Below are 27,196 nucleotides of genomic sequence, written 5' to 3'. Positions count from 1 at the left end.
ATGAGGAATAAGAATGGTGGAGACTAATGATTCCTCCAAAGAATAAGGATGAGGTTCCGGACTTTGATTCAAAAAAAAGAGAGGGGGCAGTGTTACTATCCATTTACCACACTTGTGCTTCAAAGTAGCACCATGTTCTTCATGTAGAGAGTCTCCTGATTTGTCACTTTTATATACTAGTGGGAACTTTCGTTATAGAACTTGGCTTGTATATTCCAGTGTTGGTCTTCCTCAGATGCTTGAGGTCTTCATGAGCAAGCAAGTTGGATGCGCACCGACTTAGTTTCAGTTTGAGATTTCATATACTTATAACTCTAGTGCATCTGTTGCATGCTAATCCACACTCCTCGCATTGATTTCGATTGATGGGCCTCTCCATTGCCATTGACCCGCCTAGTTGATGCGAGACTTCCTCCACTTTTTTCTTCCCCTATTATCTCTATCATCGCATTCTATTCCACCCTTGTGCTATGTCCATGAATCAAGCTCATGTATTGAGTGAAGTTGAAAATGTTGAAGCACATGAATAACTATGATCCAATTGCTTGACTTGACACCGTGGTGCTCATGATTTGCACTTATGTTAGGAAGACAGAGTCATATCATGCTTGCATAATTCAATGAGTAGGCATAACATTCGTTAAGCATCACATATTTTGAATACTAATGATTATGTTCTTATATTCATGGATGTTATTAAGTTGGTGTCAATTACTTCATCATTTCGTAGTATTCATTCTCTCAAAAGAGATTACATGTTAAACATGCTAGGTAGCATTCAACATAAAAAATAGCTTTTATCGTTTATCTACTCAAGGACGAGCAATAATTAAGCTTGGGGATGCTAATGCATTTTCAATGTATCTATATTTTTTATTGTTTCATGGTATTGTTTATAAATCTTGGATACTTTTTATACAATTTTGTACCATTTTTTGGACTAACTTATTAACTCACTGTCCAGTGCGAGTTGTATTTTTTTATTGTTTTCTTGTTGTTCAAAAAATCAATATCAAACAGAGTCAAAACGCGACGAAATGTTTTGACAATTTTTTTCTCGACCACCCTAGAAGCTTCGAGGGAGGACCAGAAGACCTACGAGGAGATGTGAAGACAACACGGTGCGCCTAGGGGGTAGGGCGCGCGCTGATGTCTTGTGGGCCCCTTGCGGATCCGTATGACCTAATTCCACTTCTATAAATTCCCAAATATTGCAAAAAAACAGAGCGAGACCCAAAACAATTTTTCTGCCACCGCAAGTCTCCGCTCTTCTGCAATCTCATCTCGAGGCCTTTTTCGGTACTCTCCGTGAGGGGGAATCGACCATGGAGGCCATCTTCATCAACATTGTTGCCTCCATGATGATGTGTGATTAGTCTACCGTAGACCTACAGGTCCATAGTGATGAACTGGTGATCTAGATGGCTTCTTTTCTCTCTTTCATCTTCAATACCATGTTCTCTTCGGAGATCTACTCGATGTAACTCTTTTATGCGGTGTGCTTGTTGGGATCCAGTGAATTATGGGTTTATGATCAGATTATTCATTGAAAGTAATTAAGTATTTTCTTAATTATATTGTGTATGATTTATGTATCTATTTAATGCTTCTCAATCTATGGGTTTTGTTTGTCCAAGTTGATCTATCGATCTTCAGTGGAAGCGGTGCATAGTAGTGGGTTCAATCGTGTGGTGTCCTCACTCAGTGACAGAAGGGGTAGCGAGGCACGTATTGTGTTCTTGCTACTAATGATAAAACGATGGGGTTTAATCATATCGCTTAGTTTTACTTTATCTACATTATGTTATCTTGCTTAAAGTGTTACTCTGTTCATATGAACTTAATTATCATAGATGCATGCAGGTGTTGGTCGATTGGTGGAGTAATAGTAGTAGAGCAGGCAAGAGTCGGTCTACTTGTCTCGGACGTAATGCCTATGTATATAATCATGCCATGAATAACGTCATAACTATGCGTTTTTTTATCAATTGCCCGACAGTAATTTGTTCACCCACCATATGCTATGCTATTAAGAGAGAAATCTCTAGTGAAAACCATGACCCCTTGGCCTATCTTAATCATATTAAAAACAAAATTTTATTCTTGTAATTTATTTACTTCTATTTTTCTTTGCAATTTATCAAACTACAACTGTCTGATTTAATCTTGCAGCTAACGAGTACATTTTTGATAACTCTTTCATACATTGGGTGCTAGTATTTGATGTTTTTGTGTAAGAGTTGCTGAAGGTTGGTTGCTTGGTTCTCCTACTGGTACGATAAATCTTGGTTTTTAACTAAGAGAAATGCTTTCGCTACTTTACTACATCACCCTCCCTCTTCGAGAAAAATCACAATGCCATCACAATTAGCACTACTGCACAAGGACTACTTTACTCCGAACCCAACTTTTTCGGATGATCCATGGTTTCGTTGTCGTTTTCGTATGCGCAGATCATTGCTTTTGCGCATTGTGAAGGGAGTGGATGCACACGATGACTACTTCAAACTCACAAGGGACTGTTGCGGTCAACTTTATTTCTCTGCTAAGCAGGAATGCACGCCTGCACTGAGAATGCTTGCACTTGGTACTGCCATAGATGTTGTTGCTGAGATGGTTTGAATGTGGGAGAGCACATGTCCAAAGACTACTATCGGGTTTGCCCGAGTCATGATGCGGGTGTGTGGAGCAGAGTATTCGGGAAAAACAAATGTGCAGGACACAAAGTAGTTGTTGGTTATTGGAGAGACCATGCGGTCTCGAGAAATACTCGGATCAATCGATTGCATCCATTAACAATGAAAAAACTATCCAAAAGGCTTATTGGGTATGTATATCAAGGTCACACCAAAGAGGTCACCATCATACCGGAAGCAATGACATCACATGACTTGTAGATTTTGCATGCTTTTTTTTAAATGTTGAGTTTTTATATTAACATCAACATGCTTCAACGATCTCCCGTGTTTAATAGGCTTTGTAATAAAAAATGTCGCCATGCAATGACACTATCAATGATCTTGAATACGATATGGGATACTATATTACCAATGGCATCTATCCTCAGTGAGTGATGTTTGTGAAGATAGATGTAACTACAAGGCTTGATACATGAGAGGTGGGTTGTCTACCTCGACGGATGTGTCCCGACACATCCATGAACGTATAAGTGGCCGAATGATGTAGATGCTCTCACCACGTGTCTGATCTGATCCTCCTTATATAAAGAAAAAAGCGTATACGAGCTTCTGTTGCTGTCTCCATGCCGAATGCAGCAGAATCTCCCCCCGCAAGAAGAATGCAGCGGAGTCGCTCTCTCCCTCCTTGTTCGTACGCCCTCTGCAGATTCGGCCGTGCGCAAATCACGCTTCCTCACACGGAGTTTGCGATTGCGAGCTTGCAGACCGTAGCTTTCTCGCGCTATACGCAGATGATCCTTCGCGACGCATGCATCAATATCATTGTAGCAGGAAGATGGTACGTACGCGCCTACGCGGTGAGGTCATGCGTTCTCGTGAATGCGACGCTGCCACCAGCAAGAGAGGAACCGATCTGTGCTTCGTGGCCGTGGGTAGGTGGCCGTAGGCGTGTAGCTCGTCAACAACCAAACTGTGCGCGCCATCGTGGCAGGTCCGTGTCAGTGTAGGTCATTTTCGTGTACAGTGAGACTGGTTATCGTTGAAAGCTTAACGACATTAAAAATTGGATCGACTTCCGGTTGGAGTAGTGGTACTAGTTGTCGCCGTGCTCTTCCCCGGGAGGCAAAATGGTGACCTGTGCATGCATGCATGCATGCACGCTCCAGTGCTCCACTTGTGTTAAGGTAAGTAGACTAGTAGCGCTTGGTTGGGGGGAACCAAATCAGGTTCGCAGATCATCGAGCGCGAACGTCCGCGCGTCGGCCACAGCGCGCGAAGGGCTCCCAGACGTGCGATCGGCCGCTGTGCCACGAGATGATAAATGGAAAGATTTTCCGGTCATATTCCATATTCCATTCTCTTCCCTCGGTCAAACAAAATCTGGAAAGGTTTTATATTCTCCACAACCAAACAACACGATGGATATCGGCTTGGTTCTTGCAATGAAACACAAGCTAAACCCCTGAGGCCTTGTTCGGTTTCATAGGATTTCAAGGGGTTTGAAAAAGATTGAAAGGGATTAAATCCCGAGCAAGTCAAAATCCACCTCAAACCCCTCCAATCCCCTTGTGGTGGAGATTAACCGAAGAAACACTGAGAGTGAAAAGGCCGATGAAAAGAAAAAACTCCACTAGATGAATAAAAACATTTGACTAAACATGAGTGGCGGGAGAGACGGGATGCAACTTTTGTTTTCATCGGGAGGAACCATTCAACATATATTCTGTGATTGTCCAATCTCCGATGTCACCGGTTGAACGCTAAACAAACAACACGCCAATACTAGTGTGTCAGAGTTGGTTGTGGGAGCCCCTTGAAAACTTATGTGCCACGCTAAAACAATGAAATTGTTGCTATAACGCTCATATATGGGCCGGCTAATGAAACTCTTGCTCGCTCAGCTTGCCTTCTGTTGGGTTTAGTTCCACGTCGGTTGTGGGAGAAGACATAACACGACTTATATGGGTGAGGGTGCCCCCCTCCTAACACGCTAGTTTTTTGAAGGGAGAGGGCCCAAGGCCTGTCATAAGTCGGTGTTGTTCTCCGGTTGGGCCTGTTAACGCATGTGGGTCGAAAACGCTGGTGTTAGCGGATCCGGGATTGCGTTTAGTCTTTTGAGGGGAGAGGGCATGAATTTAAAAAATATTCTTGGATCACAAACAATGGTCTTGAATTTAGGAAAGATTCGCAAATTTAAAAATATTCATAGACTTTAAAAATGTTCGTGAGCTTGAAACATATTCATAAATTTCATAAATGTTCATGAATTTAAAAAAATCAATATTTCTTTAATGTTCATGAATTAAAACATGGAAAAGAGAAGAAAAAACATGAAAGGAAAAAATGTTCATCCGAGTGCAGAGGGAGATGGTCTTACATCTCGTAGTGAGCGACATATACCGTTGGTGTTGAAATAAGGCCAGGCAGCTGTTACTGAGTCGGCCCGCTGCCACACCCAATTGCAGACTGATAATCGGGCCCATTAGCACTCCAGCGAACGAGAGAGAGCGCTATACTAGAACTTGTTCCATTAGCCTTGGGAATTTGGCTGGTATCTATTAGCGTAGGGTTTGGATCTGAGCTCAAAGCCAGATCCGAGGTATGGTATGATCCATGGTCCTGATCCAAGATTGAATATGTTGTCAGGGTGGCTTCGTTTATAGGATCATCGGGCTAGTTTGACACCCAACCACAAGACACAAGTTCGCCACCGGAGTCTTTGTGACCACACAACAGGACTTGCATGGGTCACCAATATCGGTGCCTAAACTGACGGATCTCGGGTAATGAGTCCCAAGCTGATGATCTCGGCACGCTGGTAACAAGAAGTAAATATGACACGACATTTACCCAAGTACATGCCCTCCTTAAAAGTTAAAACCCCACGGCATGCTTGTATTGCATTGATTGTGGATGGGGTACAAAATACAGAATAATCTACCTCGAGATCATATGAATATGTTTTAGTCTATTTTTTTCCTCTTTACGGACTAAATCCCTCGGTTTATATAGACATTGGGGTTATCTAGGGTTACAACTATGTGGGCTACAACTAGGGATACCTTATCGACCATTTGAATATGCCTTGAAGTATACGCCAAGTCTTTGAAAGATTTCATCGTGAGTACGCTAAGGGCCACAGTTCAGGCGACTCATTCTTAGGTTGCTGGTGAGTCCTTGGCCCGGCCTATAAATGACGAGCCGGCGTGGTGGGCATTCCCTAATCTAGGACATCATCACCGGGCCGTGACCCTCAATCATGGAGTGGAAACTCTTCATGCATTGTAGCGACAGTAATATATTATGGCTACGGTGTGTGCTATATCAAGAAGGCTGGCATGGGCGTGGGGTTATCCTGATTGCGACACCGTGTTGTATCACATTCTTTCTTAACGAATACACATACAAGCCTCGTGCATGGTTCAGAAAAAAGTTCTTTTATGGAAGAATGCAAAAGGATTTTGATTCTTGGAAGTTTCTCAATTCACGAGATTCTAAAATTGGTCATATAGAAAACGAAATAGATTTGTGGTGTCATGTTCACTTCTTTATGTTTTTCATGATGGGTGTGGATAGTTCTCATCTAGACGAGAAATAACTATGCTTCATCTAATTCGTGCATTGTTGGATTTTCCGCGTGGATATTTTTTTTCCATTTATTTTTTGTTTGTCTTATCAAATGGTGTAAGAGTTAGACGAGACTTTGTTAATTCTTATCTGGATGAGAATCTGGAAATGCGATAACTGAATGAGCATTAGCAAATCCGTTTATTGGTCGTACATGACTGAATTTGCACCGCTATAAGTAGAATGTTCACATCAATCATACATGCTAATTTGCACCACCATAAGTTGTTTGATTCTATTTTATCTCTTTGAAAAATCGCCCGTAGAATTTGAGAAAGCTGGTCATGAAAGCACAACGCTGATTGTGTGTGTGCCGAGTGCGCGTGTGGTGATTCATTCAGGTTCGATGCTTCCCTTGCAAGAGAGCCTAAACCGTAATCCAAAGTTCCAAACCCCCAGCTCTTACGCACCGAATACAAGTTGATCGACGAAAAGGGCAGGAGCATAACACCAACCAACTGCTACTCGCAACGACAGACACGAGCCGTATGGTGACCACTTGAAGTTGCCGGCAACGTGGGCCGGTGCGAGGAGGGGGGGCAGCAGAGCCAAACACACAAGCCCGGAGCAGCCGAGCGAGCAGAGCAGCAGCCGCGGCAGGACGGTTGGGAAACAACGGTACGTGCGCGACCTCGCGTTTGGGTGGAGCGATCTTTCGGCAGATCCGAGCAGAAGAGCGCCATCATTCGTCCTGCCCCCAACCCCAATCTTTATCTCTTGCAAACGGAGCAGCAAGGCCCCCAAAGAGCCTTGGCTCGCCGGAAACGGCCGACACGGACGTGATGCCGCCACTTGGGGCTGCTCACGGAGAGGCCAGCAGACGGGCAAGCTTTCCAGTTTTTTTTTTCCCCTGATGATGCCCAATTACATTACAGGAGCACATATTGCGGATATTATTGCCGCGAGAGTGCGTGTGCTTCTTTCGCCCAGCAGAACTATCATGGGGCAGTGAAAAGCGAGCGTCTTTTTTTCGTGTCTGGGAAAGGAAATAAAGAGCCGGGCCGGGCCGAGCTGAGCTGAGCTGACATCATAATATGGGAGCAAATTGGATCGGGAAAGGCGACGCAGCTTTACTGCTTTCCGAAAGGCCCCCCGATGAGGAGAAGGGGCGAGATCAGCCTGGGTAGGCGCGTAAACGCGGTAGGAGTAGTAGCAAGCAGCATTCTGGATCGTGATCTTCCGGAAATCTTGCCTTTTCAGGAGGGAGGGCGCGCTGTGGCGACATATAGCATGCCCATCTAGTACCGAGTACGTAGGAGTAGGTAGGTAGCTTGCTGAGAGGGACTTGCACCGAGCGCCCGGTGAAAAAATGACCTGCGCCGCATCCACGTCGCCGGTCGCCCGTGCCCCGCCCTCAAGGCTCTCTTGGCGAGATCCGTGAAGAGGAGGAGATGTCCTGTCTCCAAGCATAGAGAAATCCCTTCTGTGTGTCCTGATTGTTGCCTATAAAGGAGGAATTTTTGTCTAAAAAAACCACTAACCGAATGGTATTGTTAAAAAAAACCACATACAGTATGGAATGGTAGAATAGACACCCACCTCTCGTGGCGGCAGGCGCACCAGGTGACACGTGACGCCTGCCGCCACGGGCCGAGGCGGCTGGACCGTGCCGCCGCCAGGCGAGCCAGCCGGCCGCGCAGGTGTGACCTGCCGCCACCTCACGCATGCTTGCTTGCACCATGCAGTGATAACTTATGCATGGGCTCACCCATGCTTGCTTGCACCACACTGCGATAGCTTATGCATGGGCTCACGCATGCTTGCTTGCACCACGCAGCGATTGAGTGGTGGCGGCAGGTCACACCTGCGCGGCCGGCCGCCTCGAATGGTGGCGGCAGGTCACACCTGCGCGGCCCGTGGCGGCAGACGTCACCTGGCGCGCGTGCCGCCACGGGAGGTGGGGGCCTCTTCTATCATTTCATACCACATGTGGTCTTTTTTGACAATACCATTCGGTTAGTGGTCTTTTTGGACAAAAATTCATAAAGGAGAAGGGGAATGACGGTAGACTTGATTTTCGATGCCACCGGATCCTTGCCTGTACGATTTTATGATTTCATGGGCAATACTGGGTACCGGGGCGCCGGCCCGAAAACTCGGCTGGTAGCATCGCAGCCTTATGATTGAAGGCTCCCGCGTCGTTGAATCTCCCCTTGCTCCTTCGTCATCCTCACGTAGCTCAATCAAGATCCCGATCACCCGCCTCCCCTACATCTCGCACGTGTCGCCGTCTGCTGGTAGCCCCGCGGGCTCCCGTGCGCTCGTCGTCGTCGTCCCCATCGTCAGCCTGCTCACCGCGCCCGCCGCCGACGTCGTGGTTCGCAGCAACCCACCACGAACATCTCGCCTTCCGTGAAGCAAAAAAAAAAAGTTGTCGGTGGTAGCAAAAAAGTAATACGGTCGTAACGAAACAGAATGACGGATGTAGCAAATTTATATAATGGTTGTAGCATTTTTCATCATGGTTGAAGTTCAGTGTCAACGCTTGTAGCAAAAAATAATACGATTACAACAAAACAGAATGACGGATGTAGCAAATTTGTATAATGGTTATAGCATTTTTTCATCATGGTTGGAGCTCGGCCATGACGACGTTTATAGCAAAATTTCCGTCAACGGTTGTAGCAAAATTTTGACACTGTTGTAGCAAAAATCGCTGGATGACCGCGGCTACAACTTCAGCGAACTTTGGTTGCAACTCTGACGGATGTGGTTGTAGGATTTTTTATCAATGGTTGTAGCTTTTTTGTGAATGCTTGTAGCTTTTATGGTACATGATTGTAGCATTCGCAACGCCATCCCTGCAGGTCCTCGTGCAGCAACCTCAACTGCCGATTGAAGCTTTTTCGCACACCACTTGTAACTTTTTTCATGCCGGTTGAAGAAAAAAGATCCTTCGTTGTAGCGAAGCCCGACATGTAAAGCTTGGAGTAGTTGCGAAGGTGTGCCGGTGCAGCAAAGGAGGTGAGAAGCTCGTCGGTAACGCCAAAACGCGAGAGGTTGGCGTCGAGGATGTCGTGGAGATGTGCAGGCGCTACAACGGCTATAAAAGCCCGACATGTAAAGCTTGGAGTAGTTGCGAAGATGTGCCGGTGCAGCAAAGGAGGTGAGAAGCTCGTCGGTAACGCCAAAACGCAAGAGGTTGGCGTCGAGAATGTCGTGGAGATGTGCCGGCAAATGCGCTCGGCCACAGGATCGCTCCTTCATCGAACGCATCCGACACAACCGCCGGCCGTTTCCCTTACCCGATTCAGTTCAGGAAGAGAAAATAACGTGGGCAAACGTTTCCCTTACCCGATTCAGTTCCGGAAGAGAAAATAACAGCGAGGATCTGGTTCTTCAATGCTTTTGCACCGGCAGACAAAGGTTGGGTAACCAAAATTTAATTACATATATAGCATTTCGGTTTCATATATCGAAAAAAAATTAGGAGAATAGCACAGCGTTTGGAAGACATCATTCGGAGTGGAGTACCCCCTCCTCTGTTTCTAATTATAAGATGTTCTAAATATTGCAATATGGACTAAATATAGATTAAAATGAATGAATATACAAACACAAAACCGTCTAGATACATATGCAAACATGAGATAATAGAGAGAAGCTAAAACATCTTATATTTAGGAACAGAGGGAGTACATAAGAGACTACATAAGCCACTAAGCAAAATATTCACTGTTATGATGCATGACACTGTACATTACCCAGCTTGAAGAGCGGGCTTACAAAAGAAGTCATAACATCTCAAGGGGCAGACAAACATCATACCACGTATCAAGTCAAAGTTTGCAGGTTACAAATGTCTCTATTTCAAAACTGCTGAGAGTTCATAGCTAGTTTCGATGTGCTAACAAAATTTGGGGCAGGGCATGCTACGGTGCCTACGAGAAGGTGTCCTCTCTGTCCCCCTCAGCGACCTCACCCTCCTCAATGTTGCTGAACTCCAGGAAGTGTGTCGGCCTGTGGTCCTCGTGGTAGAAGTCTCGGGGCGTCCCTAGCTTCATGCTGTACTTCATCAATGGGTCGTGCTTGACTCCCATGAAGTTGTAATTCCAGGGAGCGTTGTCCGGGACCTGGTGGAGACAAAAGTTCAGTGAATAATATTTCAAATTTCAAGGGTGGCTGGTTGCGTAGAACAATTGCTACGGAATATGGGTTTGCTAAGGGAGGTATGTACCATGTAGAACCCAAGGAAGCGGTCACTGAGAAGCATCTGGACCTTCTCGTAGTGAGTTGGTAGATAGCCATGTGGGTTGCTGCCATTGTCCTTGTTGCTACGGCCCCACTCGTAACCGCTTGGTGTCAATTTGTATGCGGTAAGTGAGCACGATCCTGGGGTGAAGCTGCATGTCAATATGATGCACTTCTCACCATCCCACTGCTTGTTGTTCTCCAAAATCTTGGAATGTGATGTCAAGTCCTGCAAGACACAACAGAACGAACAGTTCAGTATCTGAACTCTGAATCATACGCTAAAGAGGCTCTCCATTAAAGAATTTGCAAGAAACAACAGAATACAGTTCAGTAGTAAGAGACTGGATCAGACACAAAAAAGGACTATACTATTGAACGTGCCAAGAACAGAACCAAAGATTTAGGACTGAAACTTGCACGGACAATAACAAACTCACTATTACAAAATGCACAAGAAAGCTACTCCCTCCGTTCCTAAATATAAGACCTTTTAGAGATTATACTATAAACTACACACGGATGTACATAGACATATTTTAGAGTATAGATTCACTCATTTTGCTCTGTATGTAGTCTCCTAGTGAAATCCCTAAAAGGTCTTATATTTTGGAACGGAGGGAGTATTTTGCTGCTATAATAGTGTTCCAAGTCACCCATAAATTCTAGCCATCTGGTTGTACTAACTAATTCGATTAAATTACGAATGCATAGTTAAACCTGGAAATGGTTTTGAATTAACCAGGTTAAAGGGTTTGGTTCCTTGCTTTAGGTTTGATCGGTTCAGTTTTTCATGGGGCTAGACTGTTAACAGTTGGGTTTGGTTTTGGTTTAAGGAGAAACGAGTTGGATGTGGTTGGGTGTGGGCCTATTCAGTTTGGTCCCTAACAGTTCCTAGCTAGGTCTGAGAACCGGTTCCTTAGTTCGGTTCCCAGCGAGCCTATTCAGTTTGGCTCTGCTGCTTCTACAGCGAGCTTGTGCGGGAACGCTGTTTGACTTGCCGCTTCCCAGCTAGCACATGATCAAGCCGGTGGGTTATTAGGTGATACATTTGTATAGATATACAACACGCGTGGGTAACTGATCTAAAATTCACAAGCTTAAACCACGGTTCCTCCATCAGTTTAGTTTGGTTTGGGTTGAGATATCTTGCGGTTTAGTTTAGGTTAGGTGGCATAACACATTTTTGTGGTTTGGTTTGGTTTTCTTAAATTTGTCATGTGGGATAAGGTTGTGTACGGTCAAGTTACCCAACCATTGCCGAATTTGTGCATAGTGTTGGCTGTATACTCATATGCACATCTTCAGGATTTAAATTACCCCTGAGCTAATCAACTTTCCTATTCTAGATACATCCATTTGCTGCTCCAGCCAGGCAACTTTGACCTGCGTCTGTCCACCCGCATCCCTGTGCCACGGAGGAGCCCCTTTTCTCAAAGACAAGATACAGATGAATAACCATGTACATGTAGTTGTGTTTGTATTTGAATCTGTTAATGCCGTTGACCGTATGGAACTACTTCTCTTTCTTTAAGTTATGTGTTAATTGCATAATACTACTCTTTATTTAAGTCGTTGTGTTAATTAATTGCATAGCAACGTAATTTTGGTGAAGTTGTTTCTTTCAGGATATATCCATGCATATGTAAGGCTATCGGTGGTCATAAGAATAGATGGCAATGTGATTTTCTTGAACCTGCTTCGTTGGGAACAGCAAGTTAGTGTGCACGGAATTTTTGGCAACAATGATTATTCTCTTCAGTCTAATTCACATCTAAATTTTCAAAGAAAGTTGTAAAGAAATATCCTGCAGCAATGTGTAGGGTTTCAGCCTAGTGCATGTGTATTTTATTGTATTTTGTATCACGGAGAATTTGAAGTTTTTAATATTCTTATGGATGACGGATGATATTCAGCTATTCCATTCCAGATAAGAATCATACAGTTGGATTTCAAGGTAGAAATTGTAGGAAACAAACCTGAGGTGATAGCTGAGGAGCTTCATTCGGCTGGGTATGCATCCATCCCAATGGCTCCAAGTCCGCGAGGAACTCATGCTCTGGTAGATTCGCTGGCAGAGTCACCATCTGGTGAGTTCCATGCTGTGGGGGAATGGATATGCACCTGATCTCCTTGACTTGGGGATTATCCTGTGGACTCAGTCCATACAGGAAACCTGCAACCTGTGTCCGTAGATCTGCTATGCATATGAACTTCTTCAATATATTCTTGGGCATGATGTAAGTATAGCCAGTCTCCTGTACACAGAATATACCGTCAGTAAGCATTCAGCAGTCGTTAGTTGGGAATTCTATGGGTAAATCAAGGAGAAAGAGGTTGCGGTACTGACCTTTATATCATCTGAGTTAACATAAATGTGGTTGACACGGAGATATAAGTTTGTAGCAGAGATGGCCCTGACACGCCAATCTGTTTTCGACGCAAATGCTGCTTGCTCGTATGGACTGGTTGTCGTGATAATGAGTTCATCACCATGCACATTAGTTGTCCTTGTTGTAACTGCATTTAACTGAGTTGTCTCTTTGGACTGCAAATTCAAGTAAACACATGTGAGAAAACTGACATGATTAGATATGCATAGAAAGTAGACACAAAGCCTATTACAATCTTTTACCTGTTTCTCAATCTCAGCTATTTGTTGCCTCTGCTGTGATGGTGGGGCTATTTCAGCACCAAGTATTATATCACGAATCTCAGATTGTGTAAGTGCAGAAGTATTAACGTTGTTTTTCTTTGCATAATCAGAAAGGATGAGATCCCTGAGCGCACATTCGACCTTGAGCCACTGCTCATCAGTCAAACTTGGCCAGATATGATGTGGCTCCGTAACAATTGTCTTGTCAGGCTTCAGCAGCATCTTAGCCTTCTCATTATTGACATGTAGTGCTCTAAGTATAAGCACAAGACGAGAGAATGCAGTGTAGGATGAGATACTTTTCAACCAATCATCGTATATGTTATATAGAACCATCTGAGGTTCTGTAGCCTTGAGAATAAGATCACCGAACTTCTCAATCTTCAAGCAAGCTTGGAATGGCAGCTGCAACTCACTACCCTTAATAACAATGTTAGGGAAGTCAAGCAGATGGACTTCCAACGGATCCAACATACCCTTCCTTGTCACAATAATTTGCTTTGGCTGCTCTTCTACAGGAAGCGATCGAACTAAGGCAGCAACCTCCTCAGCTGTTTTCCACTTGGCCAGCTGCCCTAGACGCTTTTGTCCTGCCCATACACTTGTGTGGATGACCTGCAGGTTATAATTCATTTTCATTTAAGTCTTCCAAGTTGTGATATGGAACAGTTATGCCATTACTACAACAAAACTAGAACTAAAAGCAAAAGAAAAAGAACAAACCTTCAGAAATAGTTGACCAGTCCTTGGATTGAAAATAAAGATTGCACCATTGATTGGTTTGGTGGTCAGGTTACCCTCAAAGGTTTTGTGAATGGTAACACGATAGACATTTGTGTCATCCACAAACCATATGATTTGGTTGCTGAATATCTCTCCATAGTTCTGTGAAGACAGATATGGCTCAGTGGGTTCAGATGAGTACAACTGGAGGCCCTTCCTTATTCGCTCCCTCAGCACGTACAGGGCAGGATTTGACTGTCAAAAAACAAACAAGCACGTCATTTAAATAAGACATTTACCACAACAGAGATATGCCAACAACAGTTAGATTTGTTACAGTAAACATGATTATTACCTTCATGATCTTGTTCATTGCTTGCTGGAGGAGAGGCTTTGACCCAGGGAACCAGTTACCGAAAGCAGAGTGCAGATTATATGCTAGATCAAGTCCAATCATCACCCCTGCAAGAAATATTAATAAACACTAACTACAGAAGATTCATACTATGCAAGAAATTGGCAGTTCATGGATACTCAAAATCATACCGGTCGGAGAAGGGTAGATGGACATATTATCTGTTGTATAATCCATAAATTTGGCCCTTGTGTAACGTTCTATGTCATGTGAGTCGTAGTCTCCCCATCGTAGTTGCACATCAATCCAGTACTTGTTACTTGCTTTCTGATCAAACACATCCTTTGACTCGGAAACTAAGCTTGGTTTAGACATCTGCCACCTGTGTGCAGCAAAAAGGAGGACATCTGCACAGGAACTGTTCATCTTGTAACTCTTCCTGGGATGTATCGTCTCTTTCTGTACTGTCTCAATCTCCAACGCATCCAACTCCTGATCCAGAACTTGGCAAAGATCCATAACAACACTTTCATGGACCTTCTGCCAAAGATGTGCACGGAAAATCTGGATCAGAGAGATTTTCAGGGTCGGAATTTTACCATGCATGAATATCCCTGTCAGATCTAGCTGAACCTGGAAACCAACATATACATTTGCACGATTAATGGTTGGTGACCACCAAAGGGTAAATCTTCTATTGGGGATTTGGTTAAGCCCAGAACGCTGCGCATTTGTCAGTTTTTTGTACTTCATTGATTCCTCAAAACCTGAAGCCTTCTCCCAGAACAGACCCTCCCAGGTAGGGAAATATGTTCCTTTAAATAAGGTATGCTCCAGGATACCTTCCACACCTCCGAGTGCTTGGATGACGTCAGTTCTGTAGTTGTTTAAGTTCCATAGCTTTCCATCATGGCGCTGATGTGTCCACCAGAATGGGTTTTGTTTCAGCACTTGATACTGCTTGAAGTCTGTTCTGACCCTCCATCCTTTGTCATATGCCAAAGTGTGGCGGTCTTTTTGGAAAAGTGTGTTGATACGAGGTATACCTCTATCCCAGGAATCTTCGAGATCCTCGAGTGTTAAGCGCCTGTTCTGTGATTGTGCTTCCTGCCTCTTCAAAGCATACTCAGCCCACACGCGCTGTGAATCAATGAACTCACTCTCCCATGGTTGGATGTAGCGATACAAGTTAGGGATAAGCTGGTCCTCTTCATGACTCATACCACTTCGAAAATGTGTCACACCAACATCTGTCTGTTTGCTATACCTGAGATCACTCTGTGGTATCAAAATGTGACCCATTGACAACATGCCAAGACCTCCAATTTCCTTTGGTGTATAAAAGATAACTGGTGGAAACCTGCTAGGCATCTTTGAGTTCAGGCCAATCTTTATACGAGTCTGGATCTTGTTTTCACATTTTACAAGCAGATCCAATAGTTCCTGTGTATGAACAGTGGCTTCACGGAAATATGTCATGAGGCCAATGAGAGCAGTGTTCCACTTGTTAACTATCTTGGTAAATGTTGTTGACCCTGATGACATAAGGATTTGCCTGACACGGTTCTCAAACACTTTCATGTGTTCATCATCAACCCTCAAAAATGCAATGGCGGTCCTTTCCTTTGTCTGCTCATTCTGTAGATTCCATACACCATCTTTTGTGTTGCTGAATGCCTCCTGAGTCATACGTATCTTTGGCAGAATACGGACCTCGAACCCAGACATGCTAAAGAGCAGGTTTGGGTTATCCTTGCTGTACACAGAGACAAAACCATTCTCCCATTCTAATGTAGTAATGCTCCTTGGGAGGCGGTTCTTCATATCCCAAAATACACTTCTTCCAAGGTTTACATCATGCTTCATGAGCCTCATTCTTGCATCCCTAGGCCAACATTTCTTGTTATTGTAACCGACCATGTTCTCATTGTTAGGATCAGGATGCTCTGTCAAGTAACGCTGAATTAAATCCCTTGCTTCTTCATGAGTGAATCGGAACATTATATGCACCTTGTCAATATATCGAGAATAGAGCCTGATGGGATGCCTTGTCTCAACTTTTGTGTCGGTATATGTAAGGAACTCATTTGGCATCTGTGGTGGCCCTGCAATCTCACTAGCTCGAGTTAAACCAAGAAGCAGGAGATCCAGCACCAGCCCATAGTATTGCACAACAAAAGATGCAAACTGAAGACCTCGAATAAGACCATAAGAATTTGTGTGACTCATATCTTTGTAAGACAACACAACATTGTTCTTTGCAGTGACATAATCAGCAATGTTATGGTCCAGGACCAACCGTAGAAGCCTGTTCAACAGAGTCAGGTCAATTTTTTCAAAGAACTTCTCAAATTTTGTCTGCAGCATCACAACACACTGCCCATCGCTCGTGTCCCATATGTCCTGCAAATTGTTTATACCTTGGCACCATTTGTAAACAAGTAAAGGAGGTGGCTCTGAATCAGCAGGCTTTATCCAGTTTGGGAAAAGGTGGCGCTTGTCCCCCTCGTACCACAAGTATTGGTCAAGGTATGCATCAGTAATTTTCTCAAGAGGCTCAATTTCATATACAGGGATCAAGTAGCTATACAGATCCATAAACTCAATGCCAACTTCCTTGAAAGCACGCTGAGTAAGAAGATGCCGTTTTATCCTTGACAAAGCTTCATGCGGATTATCATATGCTTGTTCTATTAAACCCAGTTCCTCTCTTTGCAGTTGATTTAACCTTACTGCCACACTATAAGACTCTTTTAGCCTTTCCAGAGCAAGTATAAGAAGTTTGGTATCATGCTTGTACGAGAGTGGAGGAAAAGGAATCGGTGAGAACTTTCTTGATTCGAGCCAATGAACTGTGGTTGTATAAATAGCAACTGCCTCTTCAGGTGTCACATATGGCCCATCTTTCAAGTAATTGTGCTGCCTCTCTTGTTCTGCCTTCAGCCAAAGACGTGTTAACCTTCCAAGATTTTTGCGGCAGACAGTCTTGTCAACTGTAGCACCACGCCGGATACGCTCACGGTTGTAGTGAGCGACATTTGTCCACCAATCAGCCTTGGACTTCACATAACGAAGTATCATGTTTTCAATAGGAACCGGCAGACCAGGGACCTTCCAGGGGATGTTTGCCTTCCAGCAGCGCCATGCCTCACTAAGATGCTGCAGTATAGTCCGGGCCTTGTTTTGCTTGATGCCCTCTGGCATCGCATCAAGGACATCATGCATAACTGCAGCTCGAAGCTCCAGATCAAAGTGTGCCTCAACACGTTGCTTGGTTACTGTTTTAGCAACTCCTTTTGAATGGCGACCTTCAAACTGCCTGGCCAGCAAATTACCTAACCACCTTTCAAGCAAGGGTACAATACCACGAAGGAAAAACAGCCACACTCTCCACATTGGAGCCCAAAATCCACAGCCAGGTCCTTTTCCAACAGGACCAGTGTTGAAACGATAATATATCAAGTGCTTCAGATCTTTGCACATCCTAATTTGCCGCATCAGACGATACTTGTATCTGTACATACCAGTCAACTGACCAACATGGGAGAATATGTATTGCAAACCATCGGCCAACTGAAAGGCATCAACATTTCCCAAGCGAAATTGGATGTTTGCATCAACAACTAGCTTAGTAAGTCGCAAAATCTCACGGCACAAGTGGAATGCATTTCCAAAACGAGATTTCTTTCTCTCCTTTGTTGTGAGAGTCTTCACAGGCTTCAAGTTGAAATTGTAGTCTAGATGAAGATAGTTAAGATTCTTCCTGTGAATCAACAAGTTTAGCATGTTGTAGCCCTGCTTGCAAACTTGCAACCCAGCTTCTGCCCAGTCAAGCTCTGTAGTTTGAAAGAACTTTGTTGCTTGCAGAGAACGGAACAGATGTTTCTTCTTCTGTGCTTTAGGCGGCCTATGGTGTAGCTCATTGAGCACATAGCACTTCAGCAGCTTCTGGTAGCTCACGCAAACTTTAACTGGATATGCTGGTGGGCTGCAAAAACAGATATCGATGGAATCATGAGGAAAAAATATACTACAGAGGAAACTATGGGAAGACAATGTTAAACTCACTGCAGTACTCACCAGTGCTCTTTGAACCACTCAGATACAAGAGGAATGTCCTCAGCACGGCGTGTTCTACCAGATCTCATGTTAAAAGGCTTTGGAGCAAAGAGTAACGAAATGCCGGCAGCTGTAGTATCAGTGTAGAGTGGAGTTTTTTCCAAAAGAGGGCCTACTCCATCGGGAAGACTAAAGTCGTCTTCATCTTCCTCTTCACTTGCTTTCTTTTCCCGGCGATCAATCTTGCTGGTTGAAGTGATTGGATTTATCAGAGGATCATAGTAAAATGCAGGTAAATCTGGATCCTCTGTCTTGATATACATTATCATAGGAGTATGATATATGCAAAGTCTCACTTTTCTTGGCCTGTTATTGTACAAGTGTGGGAACGCAATTCTGTATTCAGTCCGAAGTGGTTGACGGATGATGAGTTTGTTGATATCATTAAACTCATTCCAGTCCTCATCCCCTTTCTCCATATCACGGTAGAGTGGCTCAAATTTTGGACCTCCTGATGAGAATAAAAAATTAACATCAGTGCATGATAAGAAAAAATGCGATGTAGAAGAAATGTACAATGTTTTCCTGTTTTGATAAAGCATAAGCAAATGCATTTGTGAAAAATACAAGTTCTGGTTGCTTATGTTTTCACAAAGCCTTGCCACTAGTAAGATACCAAGTGGGAGAAATTTTGATTTAACCAGCAACCAAAAGCTACAACTACTATGCTAGTCGACTTGTCGTGGCAGTATTTTTTAGCTTGATACATCAAACCTGGCTTAGAAAAGAAAAGACAAATATGATTACCTGGGATACACATGTTAAGTGCTTTGGCAGTAAAGAAAGATTCCATGTCAAACAAATAGAAATAATTCCGGTCAATCAAGTCTGACAAGAGTTGACCGGCCAGGCGATAGAGTGTTGCCATGATGGGAAGAGATAGATGCCATTTCCTGTAACTGGGACCGTTTATAAGCTTAGTCTTCACCAGAGGCTTGTGATCATAAAACCATTTATACACAGCTCCATCTTCCTCTGGGTCCAACTCCAATTGTATAGCCTCCAACGGCTCAACATCCAACAAATTATCAGCATAATCCAGTGGAGGTTCCTCGTCATCAAATGGAGGAAAGCGCATTCTTTTGAAATGGCGCCTATCTCTCTTCTCCCTTCGCATCATGATCCACATTGAGCCCCACTGTGGAAAGCGCATTATAAGAGATACATTTTAAGCAAGTAACAGGGTGAAATTGAAAAAGGAACTAAAAAGAATGGAGTGTTGAACAGGGAAGAAGAATGAAGTCTAGATCATCACCTGTGCCAGGTAAATGGGCTCAACAACCCACGGGATCTCATTTACGAAGGTTATGGCACCGGTGATATGGTACAAGATCTTAACATGCCGAACCTGAAAACAAGAGTCTATTATTATATGGCCATGGAACAGGTGATCTTGGCAACAGTAAGACACTAATTTCCATATAATTCACAACGAAAGGATGTACCTGTTCCCAGGGCATCGGCATATTCTCCAGTAGTTTATAAACGGCATGAGGTACAAACTTGAGTGCTCCAAGATAAACACGCTTGTCATGCCTGTACTTCTTTGAAGACATGTCCCCATGGTCCCTGCTCAACAAAACAGAGATGTATAAATTTTCTGAAACAGAAGCAGATCTTCAATCTACGGGACAGGAAGGCTTCGAAATTGATTGTGTTGTACATATGACCAAAATGCAAACTCTTAATTCTTCAAGTTATCATGAACTCATTCTAGGTCGTGGTTTGCATCTCTGGTGGCGTGTGTGTTTAGAATAAAAAGAATGGCCATGTATATGTTCAGAACAGAAAGAGTGGCCATGTATTTGTTCAGAAATATGCTCAGAACAGACAGAGTGACCCAAGGTGGAGGGGATTAACTACATCACAGCCTGAAGCAACCAGAAACATCTAGTTAATATCCCTGCAACTTATGATCACATGAAAGCCAACTAGACCCAGCTACAAATCTTCACAGACCAAGAGGCAAGAGCTATAGCAATTAGCAAATGAAAAAAGTAAACCATAACTAGATCGACATATCTATAATCCTGACTCCTGGAATTTAAAGTGGAAGCAACTAGTAGCAAATTAAAGATGTTCACCATAATTACAGGATGAGAATATATAAAATATCACGAATCCTAATTTCCAGGATCTAGAGTCAGAGACCACAATCTTACCCCTAATTCCAGTGACCACAGATCGTAAGCAGAAATCAGCAACAAACACATGATGCCGAGCAGAAAATAACACAGGTAAATCCAAACCTAAACATTATCGAATCACAGTTATAACCATAAACCCCACGCGTAACATCAAACTGTATGATCGCGCCATCAGCAATTCAGTCGAGACGGCTATCACAGCCATGCCACTAGTTCAAAGCTACAAACGGCTACGGGACGACCTAAGACCATAGACATCACAATGCGAGATGAGCACCAAAGGACCCAAAATCTAGCCACGAGCATTACTGAGAGCCCGAAACATCCGAGGGCGGCGCGGGTCTGGAGATTGTACCTGATGATTTTTCGCACGTGCTCGGGGGGCATGTCCTCCTTCTGCGCCTCGACGAACCCGAACTTGCGCTTGTCGCCGTAGCGCTTGGAGTTGAGCTGGTGCCACTTGCGGGCCTTCTCCACGAGCTGCGCCTCGAGCTCCGCCGGCGTGAGCGGCTGGCCTGCCTGCGGCGGTGCGGCGGCCGGCGGGGGCGGGACCGCGCCGACCGTGCCCGGGGGAGGAGGCGCGGTCGCCATCGGCGGCGGCGGCGGCGCGCCGTTCCACATCGGCGGCGACGCTGCTGCTGGTAGGGTTTAAAGTCTCAAGAGAGTCGGGTGGGGTTCGACGCCCCGTGGGGTCGGGAGTACAGCATCTTCAGCCGAGCGAACTTTTTTTTTTTTCGAGGACCAGCACGAGTTGTGTCATTTCATCCGTCCCTACTAATCTTTACCTAATAATAATAATAATAATATAATCTATACCTACTAATAAAAAGGCTATTGCTTCCGTCGGAAAACCCACCACGACATTTTTATAAAAAAAACTGTAATTTTTATTATTCAACCCACAGTTCAAAACCGTTTTGTTCATGAACGACACAAGCGCACCCGACCCAAGGCACCTAATAATAATTAAAAACGAGCGTCGTTCTCCACATGATCTCGCCTCGCTTGACCAGTTTCGGACAAGGACTCTGCAGGAGCCTCGAAGCATCACGGCCCGATCCATGACTATATAAATTAACACCAGTCAATATATCAAGCCTCGAAACTCCTCGCTACCGAAATCGCCTGTCGCTCCCCAGGCAAATGCGCGTTCAGCCGCGCTCATCTTCCTCCCCATCGGCTATAGGTCAGGCAGTCCTGAAATCTTAAAAAAAGATCATTGGTGCGACTCCACGCCACCGAGCTCGCCCACGGAGAATCGATATCTCCTCCGCTCCCTCGCATGTGAGTCTCATCGAAATCGAGCTCCTGGAGAGGCAGGAGCTTGCCTCGCTACCTTGGCTGCGCTGGTTGTCGGTCGTCGCCCGCCGCACTTGCGCAGTTACCTCGAGTGCCTCCAAGCGACACAGATCTAAGGTAGGAAGGGACTGCGTGGAAAGAGAGAGATGAAGACTTAGAGAGACGATGCATGGACAGAATCGCTGGAAAGAGAATACCGACAGACAACCAACCGTCGATAGCCCTATCCATCTTAGCATCAAACCAAAACAAATATGGGTCCCACGAAGGGGCGTGCGGTGTGTAGCACAATTGACTGGTGATGTGCTCTCCTATTATATTCTTTCTGATGCGTATACAATATATGGTTCATTTTAAGCTGAAATTTTTGCATGCACAAGTGGATTTTGTGCCTCCTAATGATTACGCATGTCTCATGGATTTGTGTCTACTGGCCTACTGCTTGTTTGTCACATGATTAGTCATGTGGAGATAGATTTCTGGGTACAAGTGATTAAGCTTGTGATTTTATGATCCTTATCTCCATTCTTTTCTTGATCTCACTTTTGCACCATCAATTTTTCTCATCTTCTCTTTTACTATGTTTTTTCTATCGTGCCTACTATTTTTCGTAGGTGTTGGGCAGAAAGGTTATGTATGGACGGATCCATCAAAATACTACTATACCTTGACCCAAGATCATCACGTGTGAGAGGTGGGTGTTTCGGCCACACAAAGACAAAAATGAGCTTTAGTTGCACAATTTAATGTTCAAATTTGAAGTTATTTGTTCAAAATCCATACTAAAATGAGAAGAGTCTTGCCTATAAAATAATTGTACTTTGCGCATAATAAAATAAATATTGTTCTTCCCGTTGCAACGCACGGGCATTTGTGCTAGTAATAATAAAGAGGCTATCGCTTTCGTCGGAAAACCCACCGAGGTGATTTTACAAAAAAGCCCCTTGTTGTTTATGATATTAAACTTGTAGTATATATTAAATGTTTTTAAAATACTCATATCTTTTAAACCGTAACTCCAAATTTAACATATTATATATGGAATTTGATTAGAAAAATATGTATAATTTAAATATGATATTATTTTATCTGTTAAACGTTCAATAAAAATACTATTTAGGGTGCAATCTTAATAAATAAGTCATTATTTGTCTTTCTTTCATACCGGTACTCATCCGGGTTGGGGATGAACACGTCAACAAAATCAGGATTGGAGATGAAACTGAAGGTCACTTGACTGATTCTTTGTACGTATTAAATCTACATGCAAGCTGTGTTAAAATAGAAGACTTGTGAAATTTTGAACTGCATTTTTGTAGGATAAGACCATCTTTGTTTGCGTCGTAACTGCAAATTCTCAGATTATAGATCATTTTTTATAAATTAAGAGTGTGTGGTATTTTTTTCTCCCGTTGCAACGCATGGGTCCTTTTGCTAGTCTATACCTAATAATAAAGCGGCTATTGCTTCCGTCGGAAAACCCACCACGGCATTTACAAAAAAAAACCCGACGTTTCCTGAAATCAACCAGCAGTCCAGATTTAAGTCAAAAAACGAATTGTTTTTTACATTTTACACAAACCACCCTATATTTAATCCAAACTAACCCACAGTTCACGGGCCTCTTTCTTCAATCTCCACCAACTCCCCTTGCCGAACCCCAGCTCGCCAAGCCAACCAGCAGCCATGCCGGCGGCGGTCGCCTGCTCCGTCAAGTGCTGCCCCCACCGCCGCCTCTCGACGCCGCGCTCGAGCTCCTCCCCCGCGGCGCCCCGGCCTTCGTCGACGAGCTGCAGGCGACCCGGTGCCGGACCCCGCCCTCCCTCTCCTTCGCGCGCGCCTCCGACCAAGGGGAGCCCACCCGTGCCCCTGTCGAAGCCCGCCGTCCACGAGACGGGCCCGCGCCGCCGTGGCGGGGCGCGAGGAAGCCGGCCTCGCCGCTCCCATGGCCGCGGCTGCCGTGCTCGCTGGCGCGCATTCGCGGCACGCCATCTTCCGCGAGGAGCTGTGAGGAGAGCCTACTACACGGCCGAGGCGGCCCACCGCGGGCACTCGAGCCAGCCCGCGGCTACAGGTTCTGGTCTCCTCCGAAGTTTAGCTAGCACTGAATTGGAGAATAGGAGACAACTATTTGAGGATGTCGATAAGAGTGGCTACTGAAGCAGCCCCCGCCGACGCCACTAGGCTGCTTGCTGCTCGCACCGTCTCTGCGCGCGCCATAGCTGCACAGCCCGCCGTCCTGCTCGGGACGCTGAGAATATCCACGGCATGCGACGTCTAGACTTTAGACGATCTACGACACTCTGTGTCAAGGAGATCGGTGAAGCAGTCTGCATTGACGAGATCACCCGGTATTCTAGGTGGTCGGTACGCTGTCCTCCGCTTCAAAGTGTCAACTGAAATTTGGATAGTACGTGTATATGCACCAGGGCTGGTTTGGTCTTTTCCAATGCTTATAAATGTTAAAGGAAAATGAAAATCAAAAGTAGGAGGAAAGCGGCATGATAATCAAGGAGCCAACGAGCTGAGTGGCAAATGTGCGAAGCCAATCTTGAAAATGACAATTTTAAGAAGCCATATATTGAAAGTGGCAAATTTCCAATTTTCTCCTCTGTAATTGGTGCAGATTGCGGTTTTGATATTTTCTCGGAAAAGCTAGCTACTATTGTTTGATATTTTGTTAGGCCAACAACGATTTCACAAAAAAGGAAATCCGAGTAAACTTCCATCAGTTAATGAGTCTTAGTTTTGCTCCGTTACAGTTCTGTTTTACTTTTATGGTTATAAGTGAACTAGAGGATTTGATTCACACTTCAGTTAATGCAGATGAGATGACAAGGTTGACAGCATGAGTTTTTCTCATTACAGTGATGTGGTCCTTTGTTAAAGGATTCAATGCATCTCGATAAATTCTAAGCTATACTGTATTTTTTATGTTCCTAGATACCCAAGCAAGGGAGACAAAGATAATGGGTGGAGTAAGAAGAAGAAAAGTGAGTTAAACGTGAACAAAATCCGTAATGCTATCTGACCTGCACAAGGATCCTAAGGATACATATTTGACATGTTCGATAATAGTGCACCATTAGAATATCTATGCCTTCGAGTCCGATTCTCAGACCTTGCATTCTCCCGTTGCAACGCACGGGCTCTTTTGCTAGTAAAGCACCTATTGCTTGCCTTCAAAATTGTCAAACATTACCCACCAATACCACCTATAAGGCTATAAGTTAGGCTATTGCTTCTGTCAGAAAACCCGCCGCCGCCGTTTTTGCAAAAAAAAAAACTTCTGGTTTTGGAAAATCAACCCGTAGTCCTTTTTTTAAAGAAATAACGTTTCACTTTACAGAAACATCCTTCTTTGCTGTCAGCGCCTTATCCACACACACCCGCTCTGGTGGCCAGAGGTGGGTTGCGCGAAGAAGGGAGATGGGATCGCCGGCAGAGAAGTTGGCGGCGGAGGAGATCCTCCCGGCGGCGCTCGGGCGTGGGGAGGTCGTTCCGCTGGCCATGGCGCGCTCGAGCTCCGTCACCGAGGCCGAGGTCGGCATCTCCTGCTTCACCTCCTCCCTCTCGGGCTTCCGCGGCGTCCTCGAGCACTGGTACTCTGACTTCATCGTCCACGAGGTCGCCCGCGACGGCTTCGTCGTCCGCCTCACCTCCCTCGATCTCCCCGACCAGGTATTCGCGTCTCCCTGCGACGTCTGCTCAGCGATTCCGCGCGCCCGGCCCCGATTTCACCTACGGTCCGTGCATTGCAATACGTGGATGCCAAGGAGGATAAGAAGGCGGCGTCGGCGGCCGACGCCGACCACTCCAAGGCTCTCGAGTTGTTCAGTGGGCTTTGCGGCGAGGCGGACTGTCGCGCTCTGAGGGGGCTTCTGGGGAAGGTCGCAGCCAGCAGCGAGGGTGAATTGTCGCCGATTATGCTCTCGCCCGATGCCGACAAGGCTCATCGATCGGTGGGTTTTGTTCCTAGGCGCTGAAAAAAAAATTGTGTGGCTGAACTGGGGGAAACTGTCTGATTTGAAGCATTTATTTGCTTGTAGCAGGTGCACAATTTTTTCAAGAAGAACTTCAAGTTTTTGGTCACACACACAGTGGAACACAACGATGGTGTTAAGAAATACATCAGGGTGCGCGTTGGATCTGAAGCTCGAGGAGGGCGGGGCCGTGGCAGGAGGGGCGGTGGTGGGAGGGGTGGTGGATTAAGACTTCACTTGGATTACAAATTGATTATTTTCGATGAAGTTGTTTAATATTTTTGCAACCAAATTAAGACTTCACTTGGATTATAAATACAAACCAAATATATCAGCAAGACAAAAATAATACTCTTATGCATATGCTATCATTAATTAATAAAACATACTTTGCTATTTTCATCATAATGCAAATATTTGTGGGCATCACCAAGAAGGAGAGAGACCTTAGGACTAGCCATATTCAAACGTGTTTTCGTTGTGTGAGCGGTCAGGCCACTATCGGTAACATCAATGTGATGCCATTTGAAACTAAAAGACGTGAGCCTATTAAGATCTTGAGTTGTGGTTATTGGATTAAGAATGCGTGTTATTTTCTCTCCCGTTGCAACGCACGGGCTCTTTTGCTAGTAAGTTATAAAAAACGTTTTGCAGGGAATCCTCGCATGGGCCGGCCCAAGCATAGGGACCAGCTATACTACGCTCTACTCGGTGGAAAATAAACAGCACGGCCATTTGGGCCATCCCATGGGCGGGGGCCTGTTTTTTTAGTTTTTAAATTATTATTTATATGTTCCTTTTTATTTTTTTATAATTCAAATAAATAAATAAAAACTTTTGAAATTTTAAAAAATATATTTACATAAATGTTTGCGAATTCAAAAATTGATCAGGATTTTTGTAAAAATGTGTGCATATTAAAAAAGCGTAATTTTGGAGAAAACATTCGTGAATAAAAAAAAGTACATCATTTTGAGCAATTTCTTTAATGCAATTCAAAAACTGTTTGATAATTCAAAAAATGAATTATTCGCCAATTCACAAGAAAATACTTGAAAACAGTTCGTAATATAAAATATTGTTTGAAATTTTCAAAAAAATGTTTATAAATAGTAAAAAATGTTCTCTATTTTATAAATGTTCCGAAATTTGTAAAAATGTTCACAAATGATCGAATGTATGCACTTCAACAGTAATGCTTCTGAGTCTTTCAGATTATATACGTGAGTGAATTTTGAAGAACCAATTATCATGGTGGATCGGAATATTATAGTATATTTTAAAAAATGTTTCTTGAAATTCAGAATAATTCTTTGATTTATCAAGTTTTTTGACAACCATTATATTTTTTTCAAAATATGAACATTGTTTCAACTTGTGAATTGTGAATAAAATTAAAAAAGAAATATTTTCTTGCATTTGTGAACAAAATTTTGAAATCATGCGATGAGGTATGA

The 27,196-nt window shown here is 44.2% G+C and overlaps 1 protein-coding gene across 1 annotated transcript; it reads right to left on the bottom strand.

Moving 5' to 3' along the window:
• Positions 1-9,860: 9,860 nt before the first annotated feature.
• LOC123395320 (pre-mRNA-processing-splicing factor 8A) lies at positions 9,861-21,078 on the bottom strand. The gene is made up of 13 exons (XM_045090304.1): positions 20,813-21,078; positions 19,756-19,879; positions 19,566-19,658; positions 19,058-19,448; positions 18,272-18,761; positions 14,383-18,179; positions 14,192-14,298; positions 13,837-14,091; positions 13,093-13,728; positions 12,808-13,005; positions 12,437-12,715; positions 10,444-10,686; positions 9,861-10,339 (listed from the first exon to the last, which is right to left on the bottom strand). Exons 1-13 carry the CDS (start codon positions 21,076-21,078, stop codon positions 10,148-10,150), a joined length of 7,071 nt encoding a protein of 2,356 aa, XP_044946239.1. The 3' UTR covers positions 9,861-10,147.
• Positions 21,079-27,196: the final 6,118 nt, after the last annotated feature.

Source organism: Hordeum vulgare, chromosome 5H, assembly GCF_904849725.1.
Source record: "Hordeum vulgare subsp. vulgare chromosome 5H, MorexV3_pseudomolecules_assembly, whole genome shotgun sequence".
In the NCBI taxonomy this organism is placed as follows: Eukaryota; Viridiplantae; Streptophyta; class Magnoliopsida; order Poales; family Poaceae; genus Hordeum; species Hordeum vulgare.
This window is presented reverse-complemented; position numbering and strand designations above follow the sequence as displayed.

Coding starts and splice junctions, on each gene's coding strand:
- LOC123395320 (XM_045090304.1), bottom strand. CDS start 21,078: ATGTGGAACGGCGCGCCGCCGCCGCCGCCGATGGCGACCGCGCCTCCT. Junction 18,180..18,271: donor GAGTGGTTCAAAGAGCACTG/GTGAGTACTGCA, acceptor CTGTTTTTGCAG/CCCACCAGCATATCCAGTTA. Junction 14,092..14,191: donor CAATGAACAAGATCATGAAG/GTAATAATCATG, acceptor GTTTTTTGACAG/TCAAATCCTGCCCTGTACGT.